Here is a 22,087-nt window from a genome sequence, read left to right on the forward strand (position 1 = left end):
CCACTTTGTGTCAGGCCCGCGTTACCCACGTGCGCGCTGAGCCCGTTGACTGTCATATTTGGTTCGATATAATGTTTGCGCTAGTTCGCTTTCTAGATAGTGACCATGCACATGACACTCGTAGATATGTTGTGCGAGTGGAGGATATCCATGATTTTCATCCGAAGCACGAGACGGATTTCGATGGCAAGGCAGTGTATGTCGTTCACTGGGAGGATGAAGCAAACGGTGACGACACGGGTGAATATAAAGCCCAGATACTTCGACTTGGCGGTAAGTGCATCCATCTACCCTGATCTACGCGTTAGTCTAATATCCACACTTGCACTTTCAGCCACAGAGAAAGAAGCTCGGGAATCGCCAAAAAGAATTCCGATCCCTAAAATTGCAGTTGAGGAAGGCTCGGACGTTGAAGGAGCTGTGACCAAGAAGGCCACTGTAAGTGCGCACTTGTTCATTCGCAAATCTTTTTTTTTTTAGGTGTTTCTCTTTTTTTTCGAATCTATTAAGGAAGTGCGAATTATTTTAAGATATTGGGAGTATGTCTAATCCAAAATTTGCAGGCTGCAAGAATGAAAAAAACAGCTGTCAACCGAACTGCAGCAAAAAAAGACCGGTACGAGCAGATCTTGAAAAAGCAGATGAGCCACGCTCTCCGACAGAACTCGGAACAAACTGTGAGCGTGTATTAACTATATAATACCCGATTTCCTTAAACTTCTTTTCTTCTTTTCACTGTGAAAAAGCTTCAGTGAAGCAAAAAAAAAAAAAATGTTTACGCAGCGAAAAACGCGACTGAGTTCATCATCAAGCTCGGATGACTCTCTCGTGTCCAGCTCAGAAGTAACAGAAGAGAAGAAAAAAACCAAATTTTGGAAAAAGAGATGCAAGGAGCTGCGGCAAGACAACATCTTCTTGCAAGAACAAGTTAGCTCACAGCAGGTGCTGTTAAACTCAAAATTTCTGAGGTGTAAGTACAATAATTATATATTGATTTTAGTTCTTAAAATGAGAAAGTTTTTTTATATGTTGATGACAACCTGTTAATTTCATAGCTAGTGAGCATTTCTTGAATATTTTGACAGTTGAAGACCTGCAGCACAGCAAAGAGGCTGACGTTGAGAGCTGCACTGTACAAGCTAGAAAGGAGACAGCAAAGGCCACAAGCAACCTAGGTGCATATTCATTTTTGTTATTAAATTTAGTGTTATTAGTTTCATACTACATAGAATTGACAATCATCTGTAGCATATAGCATAAGAGCACTTCTTGAGCTAGAGTACTTAAAGCAGTATTCCCTTCTCATGTAATGGATCAAGATGCATAATCGGTTACTTCATAATCACTAATTATTTTTCAGATTTACTTAAAGCACTTTGCAGTATACTATTTGCAGTCCAGTGAGTCAACAAAGCTTGTTCCTGCTGGGAAAGAATTCAAAGGATCATGCATGTTTGATGACTTTTGCCTTGAGACTTGCTAGGAAATGCAATGTTGCACTTCCTTAGCAAATGACATTTGACACAATGAAACACACAAGTAACCAGGATGTTCATGTATTGCTTCCATCACTGCATGAATTGTATGTGCAATAGTATTAAATATAAAATTAGCAAGTTTTGTAAATTGGTGTACTATGCACACAGATCTGATTTTTTTGCATGCATAAATGAAGTAAAATGATGCATGCCAAAAATTGCAAGAGGCTAGATTATTTTCTCAATACAGCCTTTGTAACTGATTTTAAAATTGCAAAAAAATGCAGTAAAGTCCATTCAAGAGACTGTGCCTGGGTCACCGAGTAAGTTGGAGGATGTTTGTCTATTCCTGTGAGATCTAAATTTTGGCTTTTTCACACCAGATGCTGGCAGTCTACACTCACGAAGTGCCATTGATGGTAAGGCTTTAGGTTTATTTCTATTGTATTGCTTACGTGTAATTATAACAATGCAAAATATTTATGCAGACTTCATAGAGGAACCTCCCACTTCGATGACTGGTGAGTTACAGGCTTATGTGTAGTATTTGTGTAAACATTTAGCTTTGCTCCTTGTGTTTCCAGCATGTGCAGCAAAAGAATCTGATGACCTGCCTAGTCCAAGTAGGCTTTTTTACTTGTGTGCTTCTATTGTAGGAAACTACTGAATTTCCATGTTTCACAAATTTGCAACATCTTTTTTCAGGGAAATGTTTTTCATATTTAGAAGATGGCTCTGTGAGTATATATTTTGCACTTTACCTGTGAAGTTCAAGCACACAATGAAATTAGCATAATGTTGCATTCTTTGAACATGATTGATGCAAATGGTCAAAAAGTAAATAATTTCAAATCTATACTGTAGATGCCAACATAAATTGTAGCATGTTATATGTTCACACCAGCAACTATGGTAGCTTGAATTAAATGTGTTTACATTCAGTAAATTGAGTGATTGCATCCCAACTAATTGTCACTTCATTACATTATACTTACATCTAGCTTCACAGCACTGATTTAGTTACAGCACTCATTTGTAATCTTAGTGACCATGATTTACTATTATCTTTGTGCACACAGCCTCTTTTCTAATATAATACTCCTATTGAGGACAGAACACACTATATTCAAAATTTGCAGATCCCTTCACATTGACATCCCGTATAATCATGTGATTTTGGGACATGAAACCCATGATATTATTATAAGCCGTGTGAAACAAACTGCCTGCCGAACAGCTCAGAGGTGCCTCCACAATAACGATGTGCAGCTACTTGGCATGTTGCCAATGACAGTGGTGCAAAACAGCAGCAGTTGTTGGTAAGTTTGTGAAATCTTCTGCAGTACATGTTACATTTTAGCTTCTAGAAAGTACAGGTGGCTTGTATACTTGCCCTTGTCAATTTCGGTAGCTAGATATATTACCAATACCACAGATAATTTGGACATTTAGAAACACTATATGAGGTGGCAAAAGCATGTGCATATCCGAATACAAATCGAATAGTGGCCCTGCGAATATTTTAATTCGTGAATTGAATATGTGCTCTTCAAATTCTCAAATACTGAAAGTCGGCAACACCTACATTATGGAACATGTAATAATTACATATGCCCTAAATTGTAGTATGCATTAATCATCATATATAGGTTGACATCTGGTGTGTATGTCTGCTAACAAAAAATTAAATACAGGGCTACCAAAAATATTGTTTAAAGTACCTGTATCTAGACCGCTGCTGTCTTTTTGCCAAAGTGGCGCGAAAATGCCTCCTCTCTCACGTGAATATCCGATAGCGTGCGGTGGCAAAGCCAAGGAGCATTTCAAATCTCTTACATAGTCCGGTGCTCACCAGCTGGTAAGCATACAATAAACTGCAGTGATGCAAGGCTGCCCCCCCCCCTTCCCCACACAACCTGTTTCACAAGTCAAGTAAACAAAAAAAGAAACCATGCTCATTACCACATTCAGAAAAAAATTATATTGCACAAAAACTTGTAATAATAAAATTTTTGCTATTCAATATTTGTACGCCTGCTAAGTTGAACTTCTTTGTCAGCCAATAATAATTACAGGAACAAGATGTTGCATCGCTCTCTTCCTTGATATTTACAGTTTCATCTTCAAAAGGGCATCTGCCTGACGCCTATTCAGGCAAAAAGAATTCTGTCTCACAAGAAGGCAAGGCTGGTGGTGAAGGAAACGGCACAAGCCATATGGTCCCAGAAAGGGCTAGCGTCACGCAGTGTTAAAGGTGGCGTAGCTCCAGGAAGAAGGAACCTCGGCGAGGTTGCAAAGCCTGCGCTGACACCTGAAAAGGTCGCGGTTCTGGAAGGTTGGTCTGCTGTGTATATGTGCTAAATCTATCCTGAGAAGTGCACGTAACATGTCACCTGTTCTTTTACAGAAACACTCAACCATTGGTCGCATGTGACAGGCGCCGACTCGTCCATTGCAGCCCGAAACTTGACCAGCATACTAACTGAAAAAATTCAGGATTGCATCAAGGCAGAGCGACGAAAACCTCCACAGTAAATGTACTGCGAAATGCATTCAATCCATAGATAACCCAACGAAGACCAAAGACTAGGGCTGTGCAATGTTTTTTCTGCATTAATAAATAGAATCGTCTCATATACACTCAACATAAGTCCTTTGGAGTCTTTCATGTGCTTAGAATGCTCATTTGCACGTTCAAAGTTAAGAACATCTCAACTGGGAATGCGTTCTAACTGGTCCCAGTTGTCAACTGGGAATGCATTCTCAACTGGTCCCAGTTGCCAACTGGGAATAGGTTCCCAACTGGTCCCAGTTGCCAACTGGGAATAGATTCCCAACTGGGAATAGATTCCCAACTGGGAAAAATTCCCAACTGGAAAAGTGTTCCTTAAACCAGTTCAACTGGGACCAGTTGAAACCAGTTAGATTCCCAGTTACAGATTTTCCTTCCTTGATTCACTATGATGGCAACACCTCCGGATGATGTCATGGCATCGTCATGGTCCTTTCGAAAAATAACGTATTTACGAAGAAAATTTGTGTGTTTAGAATTGAGGTGTGTTTCTTGTACACACAGCACTTTTGGTGAGTGTTCGTGTAAGAGTTCTTGGATGTCGTCACGGTTTCTGAGAAGGCCCCTGACGTTCCATTGTATAATTTGAGTGTTCATGGTGAATGTAGAATAGTGCTGTGTGTACGAAAAGTGAGTGGCTGTTTAGACAGGGAGTTTGAGTTCACTTAACAGGGCCGTCACCAGGCCCTGTTATCGGCTTTTTTGTTTTCTTGGCGCGCTCCAAGGAGCCACGCCGCTCTTTCGGCACCAAGGGTACCGACGTGTCCATTGCCTCCTCGGAGGCACTGGATGCCCGCACGTGCGGGCTGTTAGTTCAGATTTTGGGCCTCGCCTGGTGAGGTGAGGCCTTGAGACCCGAGGACTCTGGAGTCTCCGGTCTCTGTTTGGGAGTAGGCGGTGTAGCCTGGGCTACAACCGCCTTGGGGGGCAGGTGCCACAACCTCCGGCTCGGTATGCGCGGGCCGAAGGAGTGGCGAGGGCTGGTGCGGCGGTGCCCCCTGACGCGCCGCATCAGCGTATGTAGCTCCATAGAATGGAGCGACTCTTCGCCGTGCTTCCTGAAATGTAATGTTCTCCTTCACCTTCAACGTAATTATTTCTTTTTCTTTTTTCCAGTATGTGCAGGAGCGTGAATGCGGCATGGTTTCCTTCGCAGTTTACACAGTGTGGCGGTTGTTTGCAGTTCTCAGACACGTGGCCTAGGACTCCACATTGTGCACAAGTCTGGCGACCACGACAGGTTTTAGAGCCATGGCCATACCTCTGGCATTGGAAGCAACGACGAGGGTTTGGCATGTACGGCCTGATAGATGTCTTTGTGTACCCTGTTTGAATAGATTCTGGTAGTTTACTGGATGCAAATGTGAGTATTAAGTGTTGTTTCGGTGTTTCCTTATTATCTCTTCTGATGATGATTCTCTGTACATTAGTGACATTTTGGCTCTTCCACCCCTCCAAAAGTGCAGTCTCAGTCAAGTCAAGTAAGTCCATGTCAGATACCACTCCGCGAGTTGTGTTCATTGATCTATGTGGTGTTATGGTTACTGGTATGCCACCGAAATCTGAAAGACGGTTTAGCTTTTTAAATTGTTCTTTGTCACGGATTTCGAGAAGAAGGTCTCCACTAGCCATTTTGGTTACCTTGTATCCTGTGCCAAGTGTTTCGGTAAGACATCTAGAAACCAGGAAAGGAGAGACAGTTCTGGCTTGCTTTCAGTTTTCTCACAGTGACTGACGTGAAAATAGGGAAAAGTTTCTGTTGGCTGGTTAAAAAAGTTAATATCATTAGTGCGTACCCGCTTTAAGCCGGTACGATCAGACAGAAGAGGGAATGCTCCATGCATGCCGGTCTTATTTTTGTTCAGCAGCGTTGGCGGCCACCCACCACGGAGCCCAACAAGGGGACGCTGCAAGTTTGCAGGTGCTGAAAGCTTGCAGACGTCAGCCGTACAACACTGCCATAACCCAATGCGCCTAGACCAAGGTAGGCTATTTGCACAGGGTTAACCCTTGCCGCAAGGAAGAATGGAAGTAAACAGAAGAGAGTAGATGACAGGACAGATAGATAGGGAGAGATAAAGGCGAAGATGTAGGCAGAGAGAGATAGGAAAAGGCGACTGCCGATTTCCCCTGGGTGGGTCAGCCCAGGGGTGCCGTCTACGTGAAGCCGGGACCAAAGGGGTGTGTTGCCTCTGCCGGGGCGCCTTAAAGGTCCAATCACCCAGCTTTGGCTCAACCCCCAGGATCCCCTTTTCCCTGGACACGGCAAAGCCGAACACACACGGAGCCAAAGGCAGGCCAGAAGTGCGAATATTAGACAAATGTGTGTACTACCTACAGTGGCTAGAATAGGGAAGTATGATGAACGCGCCGGCTAGCGCGTAACGCCTTGGGAGGAAACTGCCAGATGGCGCTGGCACACGTTTGCACATTTGCATTTTTGGATATCAAGGGAGCGTACGATAGCGTGGTTCAAGAAAAATTGTGGGGAATACTGGACACACTAGGCGTGGAACATGTAGTCACTAATCTGGAACATGAAGTCACTAATCTGGAACATGAAGTCACTAATAAAAGGTAACAAGGTAGTTATAAAGTGGGAAAAACAGGTATCCAAGCCTGCAGAGGTAAAACGGGGGCTTAGGCAGGGGTGCCCCCTGTCACCCTTATTATTTAGGATGTACCTACAAGGATTAGAGGCAAAATTAGAGGGAAGTGGACTGGGCTTCAATCTCTCTTTCGTCAAACAAGGAAAACTCATACTGAACAGGCACTACCAGCATCGATGTACGCAGATGATATAGTACTAATGGCCGACAACAAGGAAGATTTGCAGACATTGGTGGACATCAGCGGTAATGAAGGAAATAGGTTATATTTCAGATTCAGTAAGGAAAAATCAGCAGTCATGATTTTCAATGACAACGAAGGTAGTGAGCTTAGAATACAGGAGGTCACGCTAGAGATAACAGATAAATACAAATATCTGGGCGTATGGATAAGCAATTTGACCTAGTATCTGAGGGAACACGAAATATATGTGACACTAAGGGTAACAGGAATGCAGCAGTCATGAAAAATAGGGCACTGTGGAATTACAATAGGTATGATGTTGTGAGAGGAATATGGACAGGGGTCGTGGTTCCTGGGCTGACGTTCGGCAACGCGATCTTGTGCACGAGATCAGAAGTTCAAGCAAGATTAGAAATTAAGCAACTTGGAATAGGTAGACTTGCTTTAGGAGCTCACGGGATTACACCAAATCAGGGGGTACAAGGTGGTATGGGATGGACATCATTTGAGGGCAGGGAAGCTAGCAGCAAGATAAAATTTGAGAAGCGATTGAGAGAAATGAAGGAGGAGCGTTGGGCTAGGAAGGTTTTCAGCTACTTTTACATGAAGAATGTCAATACAAAATGGAGGAAGCGAACCACGAAGTTGACTGGTAAATACTTAGAAAACAGCAGGTGGCCAAACCAAAAAGAACTATCGGTTAAGAAGAAAGTGAAGGAAACGGAGACTGACATGTGGAGAATGGGCACAATTAAGAAGTCCGCACTAGAGATCTATCGAACGTTTAAGCAGGAAATTGCCAAGGAAAGGATCTATGATAATACTCGAGGTAGTTCTCCACTGTTTGAGGCCAGAACGGGAGCACTGCGAACAAAGACATATCAGGCCAAATGCGAAGGGGTAGACACAGTGTGCACTGTGTGTGGAGAGGAAGAAGAAACTGCCGAACACTTGATAATGTTCTGTAAAGGGCTTCACCCTATAGTTCAGGATGATGGCGCAGAGTTTTTCAAAGCACTGGGGTTTAGGGACCGGGAGGGCAAAATAAACTTTAAGCGGGTAGACTTAACTAGAAGGAGGTTATCTGATTGGTGGCTAAAGTCAAGGCACGAGTGAAAATTAAACTCTTCACTGCAAAGTACGAATCCTCAAACTCTTTTTTTAAGGAAAAAAAAATAAACATAATTTTTGGTTCATTAGGTATTACGGCTTGGTGGCGCTAGCCACCGCCCGATCTAAAGGGTACAGCCATATCCATCCATTCATCCACGTCACCCAAGCTGGCGATGCGCTGCGCATGTATGAGACGGGAATCAACCGCGCGCGTGGGCAACGCGAAATATATAAAAGATATTTTGTTGCTCGTGCATGGTTTCAAATTGCGACCGAGAAAATATGCTAATAAGCTGCTGGAATTACTGGATGCCTACGCGAGTGCGCGACTGAACTAAAATATCGACAGGGTGCCGAAAGTGAGTGCGTTGCGGCACTGAAACATTTTATTGATGTGAAATGGTAGAGGAGTGGAACGATGGACTAGGTTGTGAGCCACTGTTTGCAACACCTTCTACGGCGAATCATCATTTCAGGGACGAGAATCCCAAGTGGTATCTTAATGAAAACCTTTTATTTTCTGCACACTGGTCATACAAGGCCGAGTAGTGACTCACTATCTGTTTACAACAATGCATACTTTATAATTGGTCGCGCGCATTTTTTTTTATCCCCAAGAAAAAAGTTTTATATTTGACACGCACCCCACAGAACATTCTTTTCTTTGGACTAATAGCAGATGACGCGCCTGGGCTTCAGGTATTTTTTTTGCACAGGAAGATGCTCGCTCCTTGAGGAGTGCCTTTGTGCGAAGACGCAAATGGGTGAGCAGAAAAAAACGTGTTCACTTGATTGGTGAGGCTCGAACCATGTTGTGCGCAGCCCAGTGTGACATCTTTGTTTTGTTTTTTAATCAGAAAAAAGGCTCTTTCAAGCTGTCACTGTGAAGCTCGTTGTAGCAAAACCACTTTGAAAAAGGGATTTTAAGGGCGTCTACAAATACGAAGACCTTCACCGAAAAGCCTACCAATTGGCGTCCGCACAAGGGGGGCCAAGGGGGTGAGCACCCCCCCCCCCCTAGTCACCTGTGAGGGGGATGCTAAGTCTGCTCTATACATTGACTAGGCAGCGGGGCACTCTTTAATTGATCTAAAGAGAGGGGGCGAAAAATCTGCCTCATACACTGAATCAATAGGGAGGGGGCACACTGCAACAAACCTTCCCCCCCCCCCCCCCGTATGACAAGCACGTCTACGAGCCTACCCCTTTCTATGTGGAGCATTTCGCCGTTCACAGTGAGCTCAAAGTGCCGGGAGATGTACATACCTCTCGTCGAAGTGCATTTTGCACACAGCCAAGTTTTCTTGAAGCGGCTTGTCAGCGCGCGGGATCGCTCTCCGCCACTGCGCAGATCTTTGTTCTTACTAACACCAAACAACCTGACTTGTAGCCTGCAGTGCAACCCGGGACGAAGCAATGATTTTATTTTCGTGCCATGAGAGTGCATACAGAAGCATTGGTGTGAGAGTGCCATGGATTAAAAAAAAACGAGGACGAACGCGCCCGACCAACCTGTCGGAAACGTGCAAACGTATAATTGACAGCGCGCGTCCCCACGCGGCTCCTCCTCAGAGGCTTCAGTGCGCTCCGTAGGCGCTGCTTGCCGCTCATCACACTTCCCTATTCTAGCCACCCATCATTCCCATGCTCATCGAACAGTGAAGCGCCGTGCGTTGCAGCTGCCATAGACACTAGCGCCAGAGTTCCCTCTAGTAAGTATTGTGGGAAACTCTATGGCGCACACCTCGACTCGAGGGGTAGAATGCTTGCTTCCTTCTCAAAGGATGCAGGTTCGATTTGCAACTGTGGACGATAGACTTTTTTTCTTAATTTTACTTGCACAGGTGTATTCATTAGGTTTTTTTTAAATTCTGGCTTCAGTCGCTACACATCAGCGCGCATTTATTTGCAGCGCTGCCACAGGAGATTTAACAAAAACTTAAAAGAATGGCTTCCGAGATTTTAATGAATAAGAGAGAGTGTGCTTTCTCTCGCCTGCGATCGCCGCTCACTGGCTCGATTTTAAAAAAAAAGAAAAAACTGACAGTAAACGATCTTCGACCGGCAGGAAATCGGGAAGGTTAGAAAACTGGTAAAGCAGCGATGTTCTGTCTGAGCTTTCCGTGTTCCTCCCGACACTAAAAACGAAAGCTATTGGCGTGTAACATTAATTAAGGCGATTACGAGGTGTGCGGAAACAGTCAGGTGAACGTGTTTATATTTTTGTGGCAGACGATAAAAAGCGCCGTCCACAGTGCTCGTGCTCAAAACTTCATAGTTGCTGCAGCGGGCCAGCGGTGGAGCCGAGCAGACGACTCGCGTGTTTCCCTTCAAATGTGGACCCCTCTCTACAAGTGAAAGTCTCACGTCCTGTTGCACCTTTTGGAAAATGAAACCAACGCGGCAGGGCAACTACTGTGTGCCCGGCTGCGGGGCTCCCTACAGAGGATTGACTGAAGGCACTAAGTGTTCACTATTTGCCGTTCCAATATGTCTGACCCAGAGAGAGAAATGGGAATACAGCTTACGCTTGCCAAGAAGGCACATAAAAAGTTCAAGAGCGGTCTGCGAGGCACATTTTGAGCCACGTCATGTGCTTCGAGACTTCGTGCACATTATAAGCGGTAGAGAAGGCAGGTTGCCGCGTGACCGGTCAAAGCTTGCAGTCGTAGCAGTGTCTGCTATATTCAGCAGACAAAAACGTCCCGACGAGGGTGACCAGGAGAGGTATGATACGACAAACCCTCAACACGCCAAACAAGAAGCCCCTGGGCCATAAACGACCAAGTGTGAAGAGAAAAAACGTCCACCAGAGCTGCGAGCTTGACAGACAGGCATGAAAAGTGAGTGAAGTTGGCAGCGCATTCCATGATGGACTGCAATTTGGAGACACAAGGCGGTAACACAAACGAAGGAAGATGAGCCCTTCTTACTCTGAAGATGCCATCAACCTCCAGATGGACAGCCCTTCAGTTCACGTATGTTGATGGCGTCTTCTATGTCACCTCCACACTAATACCGCCTTCAGAAATATCCCATGACAAAGTTATATTTCTGAAACAAGAAGGAAACAGCCTTCTCTGCCGAACACATCTAAACAGCAGTCCTTACGACGAGAAACGGGGTCTATCTCAGGCAGAGGCACACATGAACAAAACCGACAGTTTCTTTATGCCCTGGTGCCATAAAAAAAATGAATTTGCCTCTGGACGGAACTTCAGATGCCATGGAGAGGCGTTTTACAGCAGATGCTGTGAAGGTGTGGTACCTGACGTAGGTAAGTAGGTCTATATACTTCACCGATACGCACTGAGCTTAAACTAAAGCCTATAGGAGAGGGACGTTTCGATAAAATGTATGATTTTGAACAAGCTGCCAAAATATAAGCAACGAAACTGCATTACATGTACATCTTATTTCCATTTGAATGTTTTAATTGCTAACGGGAAGGGATGTTTCTCTTACAGAGGTATAAAAAAAGATCGCACAAGTTAATATTTCTAGTATATAATTGATATCACGAAAATGAAAGAAAAAGAACTCGTGTGAAATATATATCTCATGTTAACAATACTGTGTGTTAATGTTCTTACTATTACTCTTCTCAAATTGAGAAAGCTTGATGAATGAGAGAGCGTGTGTGCATATGTGTGCGTGCATTAATGCAAGGGTTTGTGGGCAGGCGTCTGTGTGTGCACGCATGTGTGTGTGTGTCTGTGGTGCATAAACATGTAGTCAGACCTTGTTTTTCAATTGTGCAGGTGTAAAATGCCGAACATAGGCCAAGGCAAGGCTGTCCCTAGTTAGAAAAAAAAAATGCGAGGTGATGCGCAACACTGATGCTACTGGTGCCACTTCTGCAAAGTGAGCCATTTGTCACCAAACAAAAAAAACAGGAGACAGCCAAATCGCTGACTGCTTGTACAAGTGTCAGACTTAAAATGAAAACTAAGAGATATGGTGAAGCAGAAAAAGGCTGTAAAAGAAGGCACTTTTAAAAAAAAGCACTGGTGACATGCCTCCAAAGCAAAGAAAAGCAGCACTAGATTTTCTCTGTGCTCCCAAGCGAGCAAGTACCAGGGGATTAAAATTCACTGAAAATTATATATTAGAGTGTCTGCTCATGAAGATGAAAAGTCCAAAGCTATACAAATACATGAGAACCAACAAGGTCTTAGTCCTACCAAGTGAAGACACGTTGAAAAAATCTGAACTCGTACAAGACGGGGTTCAGTTTCTGCACAAGGGTTCTGAGTGCTTTAAAAAAAAGATGAGGTCGATGGAGGTCTTTAAGCGACACAGAGGGCTGCTAACTGACGAATCGAAACTAGCCAAACACTTGTCAGTCACATCCACCACTACTATTGAAGGTTTGTTTGATCTAGACAACTTTACATTAAAAGATAGATGTGAGCCATGCGACCATGGCATGGTGATTATGCTTGCACCTTTCACAGGCAACTGGACGCAAGTCCTAGCAGTGCTTGCAACACACGAAAACGTTAAAAGAGAGCTCCTCAGGAAAATTCTGGTGGAGGCTGTATTGCTTGCAGAAGATGCAGGTCTTTTCGTGGACTTTGTCACTTGCGACGGTACAACATAGAACAGGAAGATATGGAAGGTACTGAGAATTGAAGCAACATCTCATAACATTCAATGTAGAATGAGGCATCCTAAAGACAGCAGTCGCTACATACACTTCCTTTCAGACTTTCTGCATCTCATAAAGTGTCTCCGCAACAACTTGTTCCTCCACGACTTCAACACTCCTGATGCCTGGTATGTTTTGCAGCTCCCCTCTATTCTTTTTTTGTCTGTTGTTTTATTGTTGTGTATTAGTTATAGAACTTGAACGAATGTTTTCCTATCATTTTTGTGTTTACGTTATAAGGGATACAATTCGTCGTGAAATGTATACCTCTTGTTCAGTTGGTTGATTGAGTAAATGTCAATTCAAGATAGAACTCACACACTACTGCTGGAGAAGATAAATGGAGAAACTTGATTGGAACAGGCACAAAACAAGTTTTTTTCAATGCATTTAAGTTCCAGAATCAAGTAACGAATTTAACAGAGAATTTTTTTTTGTAGGTGTAATTTCTTCTTTGAGCATATGTTCTAACGCTACTACACTGTAACGTATACAGACATATTTTTAACGGAGAGGAGGATCCCGTCCTTTCTGGGCTGTTGCATGGGAGCACTAAATCCGACGTCTCAAGCTCAGCAGTCTTTTTTTTTTTTTTTTGGGGGGGGGGGGGGGGGGTCACACATGGTAACAACAGCCCACAGAGAGGACTATGACAGGGCCCAGGCAACCTTCAGCGAGAAAGTCTATACTTCTTACTATGTTAGCTTTCGTTCGACGAAGCCACACGCCACCTACAGGCATTGAGTATTGGACTCTGTAGTCCAGCTTTTACGTACCGTATAAGGCGTACGGCGATGGTTGGTTTCATATTGTCATGGCAATAACCATCTCCTTCCAACCTTGTGCATCGGCCTCAGTGGCAGATCCAGAGCTGGGGACAGTAAAAGCGATCCCCCCCCCCCCCCCGAAAATTAAAAACCTCTGTCTGCGCTTCTCCCTCTCAATTTAATGCTCGTAGTACACATCATGTCATCAATTAGGACAAATCAGTGAAAGTACTGTGAGCACACATTGACAGAATTTGTGCAATGAAGAGGTTTTCCTGCTGGCAAAAACAAAAGTCATGTCCACGCCTCCCTTTCTTGTGTTACTTTATGTGAACCCCTGTCCCGCTAAAATTAGTGGCTGGATCCGTCCCTGCTAACACAATAACTTCATTCGTTTACCGCGTGTTTGCATACCAAGAATTACGTCATCATTGCTACCTAACGCATACACGGTTCCATTTATGTCCGGGCAACATTAGAGGAGGCTTCATGTCAGAGCCCCCTAGCAGATTTTTACATATGCAGGATTATATTGTCAATAATGATGACCTGATAGTACTTATTTGTCACCTCATTGAATTGAAGAGCCATGAAATTACTTTCTCATAAAGTTTAAAAGGTTCCGGGTTTTACCAAATAATGTCCCTGTCAGTGAGTGTCCCTGTCACTTTAATACAAAGAGTTTCAATTGCATATGATTTATGTTTCAGGTCTCATAGGACGCTGTCATAGACGTTTACATGATGGATGGAAATATTGTGACACTTCTTGTGATGAATGGCATACGCGAGGCCCACCTCCATCACAACAACTTCGAAAAGATGCGCGCCCTATACGATTACCAATTGTTTGGTCCACAAGTGACCCGTGGTCTGCGCTCCTACTAACAAGATGTTGATTTATCAAGACGCAACTGCATACAGGCGACTTTGCGGTTCTTTGAGTAAGTGTATCCTAAATCTTAATTCTGTTCATCTCAACAGCAAAGCTTATGATATGTTTGGAAACTCAACTAGACGGAAATATTTGTCTGTGCAGCTGGGCACTTGGGCAAGCAATATACACTAGAGCGAGTGTACCGTGCTGAGTGTGTATATACAGAGTCACGTGAAAGGGCATATTGCAGGGCACTTAGAACATGCTCCAAGGAAAGCCTGCGGCGTCCTACTTCCGAAACCACATAAAACGTTGCTATACGTTTTTCGAACATGTTACTGAAATGCAGGCTTCCAAGAATAAAAAGTTTTCTCTACGAAGAACATTTATCGTGACAATTACTGCGTTTTTTGTTGCCCAAACTCACGTCGTTTCTTGTAAAATTAGTAGTAAATTTCACAACGTTACATGTGCGAAGCTGTACTAGAACAGTGTACCAGCAGGACACTCCGGCTGAAAAGTCGCAGCATGTGATACTCGCCAGGGACTCGAATTTAAATTGATGCGCAGAAGCAATCAAACAGATGGTAAGACGTGACAAGAGGGTTGCAGCAGGGACGTTCCCAGGACGCAAGCTGGAAGCAGTCATGAGGCAAGCGAGCGCAGAACTCGGCACTCAAAAAGCTCCTACTATGACCACATGTTTTCTGAGATCTATCTACGGCGCCCTAACCAGGTTTGGAAAGCAATAAATCAGGTCCAGAATCGCAGTGCCGTTCAGAATACTTTAACGGAAATAACTGTAAACGGGTAAAATCTATCCGGGGTACCTTTAGCCGAGCATTTCAGTGAGCGATTTGCTAATGCGGTACAACCACTGGGAAGCACTGCCCTTACTCAAATTCTTTAACAGAATTCTGACACAATGTTTCTTGCACCCACAGATGAAGCAGACATAGTGCGCACATTCTAATCTTTAAAAAACAGCAAAGCTACTGATGTCGACCAACTTTAGGTAAAGCAATTAAGCACGTGATTGACCTCCTTGCTTCTTGTTTAGCTTACATGTTTAATCTAGTCCTCCTGCCTGAATGCGTCCCAAATCTCACAAAAATGTTAAAATTATCTGTCATATATGAAAATGGAGATGTTAAAAATGCTAATTATTACCGAACAATTTTAGTTATACCTGTATTCTCGAAGGCATTACAGAAAATAATTTTCTGTCGCCTGGGTAGTTTTCTTAACAAGCACAACATACTTTCAAAAACCAGCATGGTTTTCAGCGTGGCGAACCCACACACACTGCGTTGTTAACCCAAGAAGAATTGATAATCAAAACATTGAAGAGAAAAAGTTTTTGCTGGGTGTCTTCCTCGACTATAGCAAGGAATTCGATACCCTTAATCATCACATTTTACTCGGCAAGTTAGACGCCTATGGGGTACATGGTGTAGCTAATTCACTATTTTGTGCATATTTGTCCGAGAGGAAACTGTGTTTCAATCGCTAACTGTTTTCCTTCCTCTAAAATCATTTCTTGCGGTGTGCCTCAAGGAAGCATCTTAGGGCCAATGCTCTTCAATATCTACATAAATGATACGATCGACATAAATAACGATGCTGAATTTTTACTGTACACGAATGACACCAGTCTTTTTGTTTCGGGAAAAAATTCAGCTGAGAATAATGTCAAAGCCCAAAGCGTATTATGAGATGTACTGCGGTCGTTTACTACTAATGGCTTGCGAATAAATGCGAAAAAAACGAAAGCTGTATTTTTCAGATCCAGGGGCATGGAAACTAATCTTCACCAATCGTCAACGCTTGAGGGAAACCCGTAGAAGTAGTGGAGAAACATAAAGTTCTAGGTGTAACTTTTTCCACTCATATGACATGGTCATGTCATGTGGAATCATTGACTAAATCATTATCGCGTGCTGCTGGAGTATTGTCACGAGGTCGGCACTTTCTTCCGGAAAAAGCTAAAGTGCCAATCTACGATGCTTTATTTTCCTCGCACATAAACTACTGCCTTCTTGTCTGGGGCACCACAACCTTAGGCAACGTAAAAACTATTCACTCATTGCAAAAAAGGGCACTGCGCTACATTGCGAATGTCCCACGCAGTACTTCCGCTGGTACTTTGTTCCACCGCTACAAAATAATCAGCATTCAACATATGTACAATTTTTGACTCATTAAGAACTACTACTTTGCGAAGGAGCACTTCCGAACATTTCTTAAAGACTTATCAAACATAAGTAGTCAACACACGAATTCACGAACCCAAAGCATAGACAGGTAGCTCGTTACTCGTTCTCGCATGAATTATTTTCTACAGTCCCTTAGATATACATTACCATCCCTACTTATCAAATATATAAATTATGAGCCCAACTTTTTAATGTTCACAAAAAGAGAAATGCGAGAATATTTCTTCACCCTGGCCTAATATCTTTCTTTTTATCATGCTATGTTATCATTACTCGATGTATTGCATTATTTTTCAGTCTCTGTCAAGCTTATTTTGATACTGTACAGTGTATTCATGAGTGCAGATACAAAGTTATCAGTTTGGTCTGTCTATTTGTTCTACTGTTGTATTTGTAGAATATTAGTCTTATTTTTTGTTCTAATTGCTACTTACATTACAGCGAATTTTTTAAGAGCTTTGATTTTAAAACTGCTGCCATGTACGTGGGGCCTCAGGCACTCTCAAGTGGTTTTTCAACCGCTTTTTGCCCGAGGGACCCCCCAACTGGTTGTGAGAGACTTGTTGGAAATAAAGGATGAATGAATGAATGAAAACTACAGCTGATGGACTAACCTCGTGATAACGACAGACGGTTTAAGTAATGTCTTAAATGAACATACGGCAGGACTAGTGCCCACACTGGCAAAAGGGGTCATTGACATGCGCGCCACTTCTCCTCAGGTATAGGTAAGTGATATGGACAATACCGGAGGTACCGGTGCGTGACAGCAACCTGCAAAGACCGGTTGTAAATGCAAACCAAGAGATGTGGCGGATGAGTAGAGAAAAAGGCTTTGAGGTGATAGAAATAAACAGAGAGGTGCATAAGTGGGGTGGTTTTCGACGAGACAGAATTCACTTCGATGGGCGGATAGGTCATGATGTGGGTTGGCGACTTGCAGGACGCGCAGTAGCTTTTTTTGGGGGCAAGCGGGCCCTTCGGGGTGCAGGATAGCTAGTAACGAGAAAAACAACCAGGGAGGCTCCTTGACAGGTGGTATAGACAGATACTATTCCAAAGTGGCACCAGTATCCAAGATAGGTAGAGTCCGGGGCAGAAATTGTCGTAGCCACAAGGGCCGAGCCAATTCAGCCATATGGTATATTAACAAGCAGGGTGGCAGGAATAGGCTGAAGTGGGAAGAGATAAAAGAACAGCTAAAGAAGGCGAGAACGATGGTATATGGTTTTGTAGAAACACATCTTAGAGACATTTAAAGACCACCAAACAATCCGGATTATGCATGGGAATATTGTAATATAACAGGAGGCAGCAGAAAGGGGGATGGTATTGGGGCATTCATTCATAAATGTACAGACTGGCAAAGCGACAAGCACGAGTGCAAGGAACATTTATGGCTAAAAGAGAAAGTGGCAGGGCAAATGACGCTCCTTGGTTTTGTATATTTGTGAACAGGGGCAAAAGCCATTGAGGAAAACCAACAAGTGGTGCAGTGCACAGAAACATTGACAAACTAGGAGAAGAGTGGGAGGTAATTATATTAGAAGATATGATTGGGCACATAGAAGATATGGATGAATATACTGACCCAACAGGCAGAATGCTAATAGATATGTGTGAAAGGCATGATTTGATCATTCGGAACAGCACCAAGAAATGCGAAGGGCAGATAACATGGGAGGTGGGAAGGCTGCAGTCGACGAAAAATTACGGAATAATGCCACATAGGAGTTTTCATCGGCTAAGGATGATGAACATAGATGAATATAGGTCCAGAAGCTTAGGTAGTGATCACAAACGAATGAATCCAAGTTTTGGAAGAGAAATGATATTGCAAAGGTGCCATTACAAGCAACCACAAGGTAATATTTATTCAGAAAAGCAAATAGGAATAGCAACTAAAGAGAGAGAGAGAATAATCACCGAGGATACTAAAACACAGTGGACCTACACAAATCTAACTCGATTGTTTGAGTTAGAGCTTGCTAAGGAACGAGTCAAATCAACTGGGAAAAGCAGAAGCAAACCCAAGAGCTGGTTGGATGAAGAAGTTAAGAGAGACGTAGTAAGACTTTAGGAAGCCTCCAGGGAACATAGTTATGCTTAACAGAGGGGTGAATCAGAAGATGACGCCAAAAGAAAATGGGGTAACTTTTTGAGCTGCAGAAGGGAAGCGTCCGATTTGGTCAGTGACAAGGTTAGAAAAGGGGGCCCAATGAATGGCAAAAGTACACAAAAAGGATAGAAAGGGAGCTGCAAAGTTTTAAAACCATCTCAATTGTCGGAGTATTAAGACAAGCATGAAACAAAGGTTTATAATTACAGTTTGAGGGATCAGACTAGAAGAGAATGAGGCAATGGAATATATAAAAACTATGATGACCGAGAACTTTAAACACTAAGAAAGTGCTGCATGTACCGTACCAGATGAGAATGAACCACTTAGCTCAGTGGCTCCACTGGAACAACGAGAGCAGGAAAGGGCTGAGAAAAGGGTTCTTAATAGCACATCAACAGGACCTGACAACATCCCAATCACGCTAATAAAGAAACTAGGACCAAACTCTAAGCAAATATTAAGAGAGGCAGAGAGCAAAGAAAAGGGTTCTTAATAGCACATCAACAGGACCTGACAACATCCCAATCACGCTAATAAAGAAACTAGGACCAAACTCTAAGCAAATATTAAGAGAGGCAGAGAGCAAAGCTATATTGAATGGTGAAGCTCCCAATGGGTGGAAACTAAGCAGGACGAGCATGATCTATAAAAGGAAATGGGGACAAATCTGATATAAACAACTACCGCCCTATAACAGTGACATCAGTAGTAGCAGATAGTAAAGGAAAGACTACAGACATAGGTGCAGAATGAGGGGGTGCTTTGGGAACTACAAATTGGGTTCCTCTACGTAGCAGGTTGGAGAACAATCTGTTTTCATTGATGCAGTGTATTGAAATAGCGGAAAAAGAACACAGGCCCCTGTGGCTGGCATTTCGAGATATCAAGGGAGCTTGCGATATTGTGATTCAGGAAGACTTGTGAGAAATACTGGACACACTAGATGTGGAAGATGGAATAACTAATCTTCTAAAGAATATCTATAAAAGTAACAAGGTGGTTTCGATTGAGAAGAACAGGTAGTTGAACCTATAAATATACAACACGGGCTTCAACAGAGATGTCCCTTGTCACCTTTGTTATTTATGCTGTAACTTCAGGGACTAGAAGCCAAATTAGAGGGGAAGTCGACTCGGCTTCAGCCTCTTTTGCCAAGCAAGGAAAACACATTGAACAGTCATTACCAGCCATAATGTAGCAATATAGTAATAATAATATAGTAATACATAACATAGTAATAATAGCGGACAACAAGGAACTGTAGGGATTGATAGACATATGTGGTAATGAGGGAGATAAGTTAAATTTTAAGTTCAACAGGGAAAGATCAGCAGTCATAATTTTTAATGATAACGAAGGCAGTGAGCATGAGATACGGGAAGTCACACGAGAAATAGCGGATAAATAATGGGGCGAGAGTGAGCTGGTGAAGTGCGAAGAATGCAAGCGCTAGTGCTACTTGGACGACACAGCATTCACGAGTTTGACCGATGCGCAGAAGGCAAGCTTCGTGTGCAGGCTATGCAAGGCACTTGAGGTGGGCATTCAGCGCATGGAGGCTAGCATCGAGGGGCTTCAAGGGGAGCTTAGGGCACAACGGGAGCAGAGGAACGAACTCTAAAAACAGCTCGGAGCGTCGAGTGAGTGAGAGGAGACTACCGCCAGCCTATAAGAGCAAATGAAGGGCGACCCTCAAAAAGAATGGGAAGGGCGGACTGAGGTCAAGCAGGGGGTAAAGGAGATAATGGCACTTTGACCTGGCCTCGAGCGGTTTTAGATGGAAGGTGTGGGTAGCAGAGAAGGCATCAGGTGGGAACAGGGGAGAAGGGAGGTCAGGGGGCCGCAGTGTCTGGCCACAGTACGGAGGCTCCGAGAACATACACGTCGGTGGCGCGGCAGTCTTCGAGCAGGGCAGGAACACAGGACAGATGGCAGAGAGAAAAAGAGGTCAAGCAAACAGGGGCGCCATTACAAGCAGGAAGCCAGTGATTGGAGCGGGAAAGGTCCAAGTGGTGGGGGACTCTAACGTGGCCAGGGTTAGGGATGGCGTCTTCACAACAGTGGAGGAAGATGGGAGAGTGAGGGTGGAGGCCCAGTCAGGGAAGAGCATGGTGGATGCACTGGCCAAAGCTCAGGCGGCTGTAGAGGGCATTGAGGGCGAAAATCTCGTCATTATTCATGCTGGTCTCAATGATGTGTTGAAAGGCAAGGATGACAAGCTTCAGGGACAGAGGATGGCATGCGTAAGCTCCAAGACGCCTCTGAGAGTGTGCATGTGACCATATGCACAGTCCCAGAGGTCTCGGGGCAGTCTCGTGGGATTGAAAGGAGGGTAGTGGAGGCCAACTGTGTGATCAAGGGTATGAGCCGGCAACTACGTCAGTGGACACGGGAGCTGTGCTCACAACAGCATGCCTAACCAGGTTGTCTTTGCTATGCAGGCTTTGTTCACGATCATCCTCGGATGGCCGTCCTGCTTATCAAGCATTCCTGCGCCTTTCCAAACGTTTCTACCAGCCACAAGCACATCTGCGCCACTCGACTGCACACCACCTGTCGTGTTGGCACTTTCACTGGATGCTCCCATCCGCCGCCCAGCCTCATCGACGCACCATCACTAGGAAACGAAGATTTAAGCAACATGCCAAGCAACGTGAACGTCAGTGGACACGAGAGCAGTGCTCACAACAGCATGCCTAACCACCTTGTCTTCGCTATGCAGGTTTGTTGTTCACGATCATCCTCGGATGGCCGTCCTGCTTATCAAGCATTCCTGCGCCTTTCCAAACGTTTCTACCAGCCACAAGCACATCTGCGCCACTCGACTGCACACCACCTATCGTGTTGGCACTTTCACTGGATGCTCCCATCCGCCGCCCAGCCTCATTGACGCACCATCACTAGGAAACGAAGATTTAAGCAACATGCCAAGCAACGTGAACGTCAGTGGACACGAGAGCAGTGCTCACAACAGCATGCCTAACCACCTTGTCTTCGCTATGCAGGTTTGTTGTTCACGATCATCCTCGGATGGCCATCCTGCTTATCAAGCATTCCTGCGCCTTTGCAAACGTTTCTACCAGCCACAAGCACACCTACGCCGCTCGACTGCGCACCACCTATCGTGTTGGCACTTTTGCTGGATGCTCCCATCGGCCCCCCAGCCTCATCGACGCAGCCATCACCAGGAAACGAAGATTTAAGCAACATGCCAAGCGACCTGAGCGTCAGTGGACACGGTAGCAGTGTTCACAACAGCATGCCTAACCACCTTGTCTTCGCTATGCAGGTGCGTACAGCCGCATCTCTTCACCCTAAAAAGACCGATGATCGGTGTTTGCTACTGTTCCCGTGTCCGTGGGTGTTATTGGATACCATATGCAATTGCTTTTCTGTTGCCCTTCTGTTGTTACAATCGCGTGATGTCGAGACTAACCCTGGACCTAACACACGCTCTGAATTGATGCTGAATATAGATTCACTCCCCGCAGACCCTTCA

At 44.2% G+C, this 22,087-nt stretch overlaps 1 protein-coding gene across 8 annotated transcripts; it reads left to right on the forward strand.

The window, feature by feature from the left end:
* Positions 1–56: 56 nt before the first annotated feature.
* Positions 57–4,128, forward strand: LOC142783789 (uncharacterized). Of its 8 annotated transcripts, XR_012888455.1 has the most exons (13): positions 57–273; positions 335–438; positions 564–677; positions 784–970; positions 1,086–1,175; positions 1,766–1,801; positions 1,862–1,897; positions 1,967–1,999; positions 2,063–2,101; positions 2,184–2,215; positions 2,618–2,797; positions 3,594–3,813; positions 3,886–4,000. XR_012888455.1 is itself a non-coding variant. In XM_075882370.1 (12 exons), the coding sequence occupies exons 1-12, from the start codon at positions 72–74 to the stop codon at positions 4,011–4,013; spliced, it is 1,221 nt and encodes a 406-aa protein (XP_075738485.1). In that variant the 5' UTR covers positions 57–71; the 3' UTR covers positions 4,014–4,128. The 8 variants fall into 8 exon arrangements, 7 of the variants coding, with proteins under 7 accessions (XP_075738485.1, XP_075738482.1, XP_075738487.1 ...); XM_075882370.1 differs by lacking the exon at positions 2,618–2,797 and having other exon boundaries at positions 3,886–4,128; XM_075882367.1 differs by lacking the exon at positions 2,618–2,797 and having other exon boundaries at positions 1,862–1,999; positions 3,886–4,128.
* Positions 4,129–22,087: the final 17,959 nt, after the last annotated feature.

This window comes from Rhipicephalus microplus, unplaced genomic scaffold, assembly GCF_043290135.1.
Source record: "Rhipicephalus microplus isolate Deutch F79 unplaced genomic scaffold, USDA_Rmic scaffold_12, whole genome shotgun sequence".
Classification (NCBI taxonomy): Eukaryota; Metazoa; Arthropoda; class Arachnida; order Ixodida; family Ixodidae; genus Rhipicephalus; species Rhipicephalus microplus.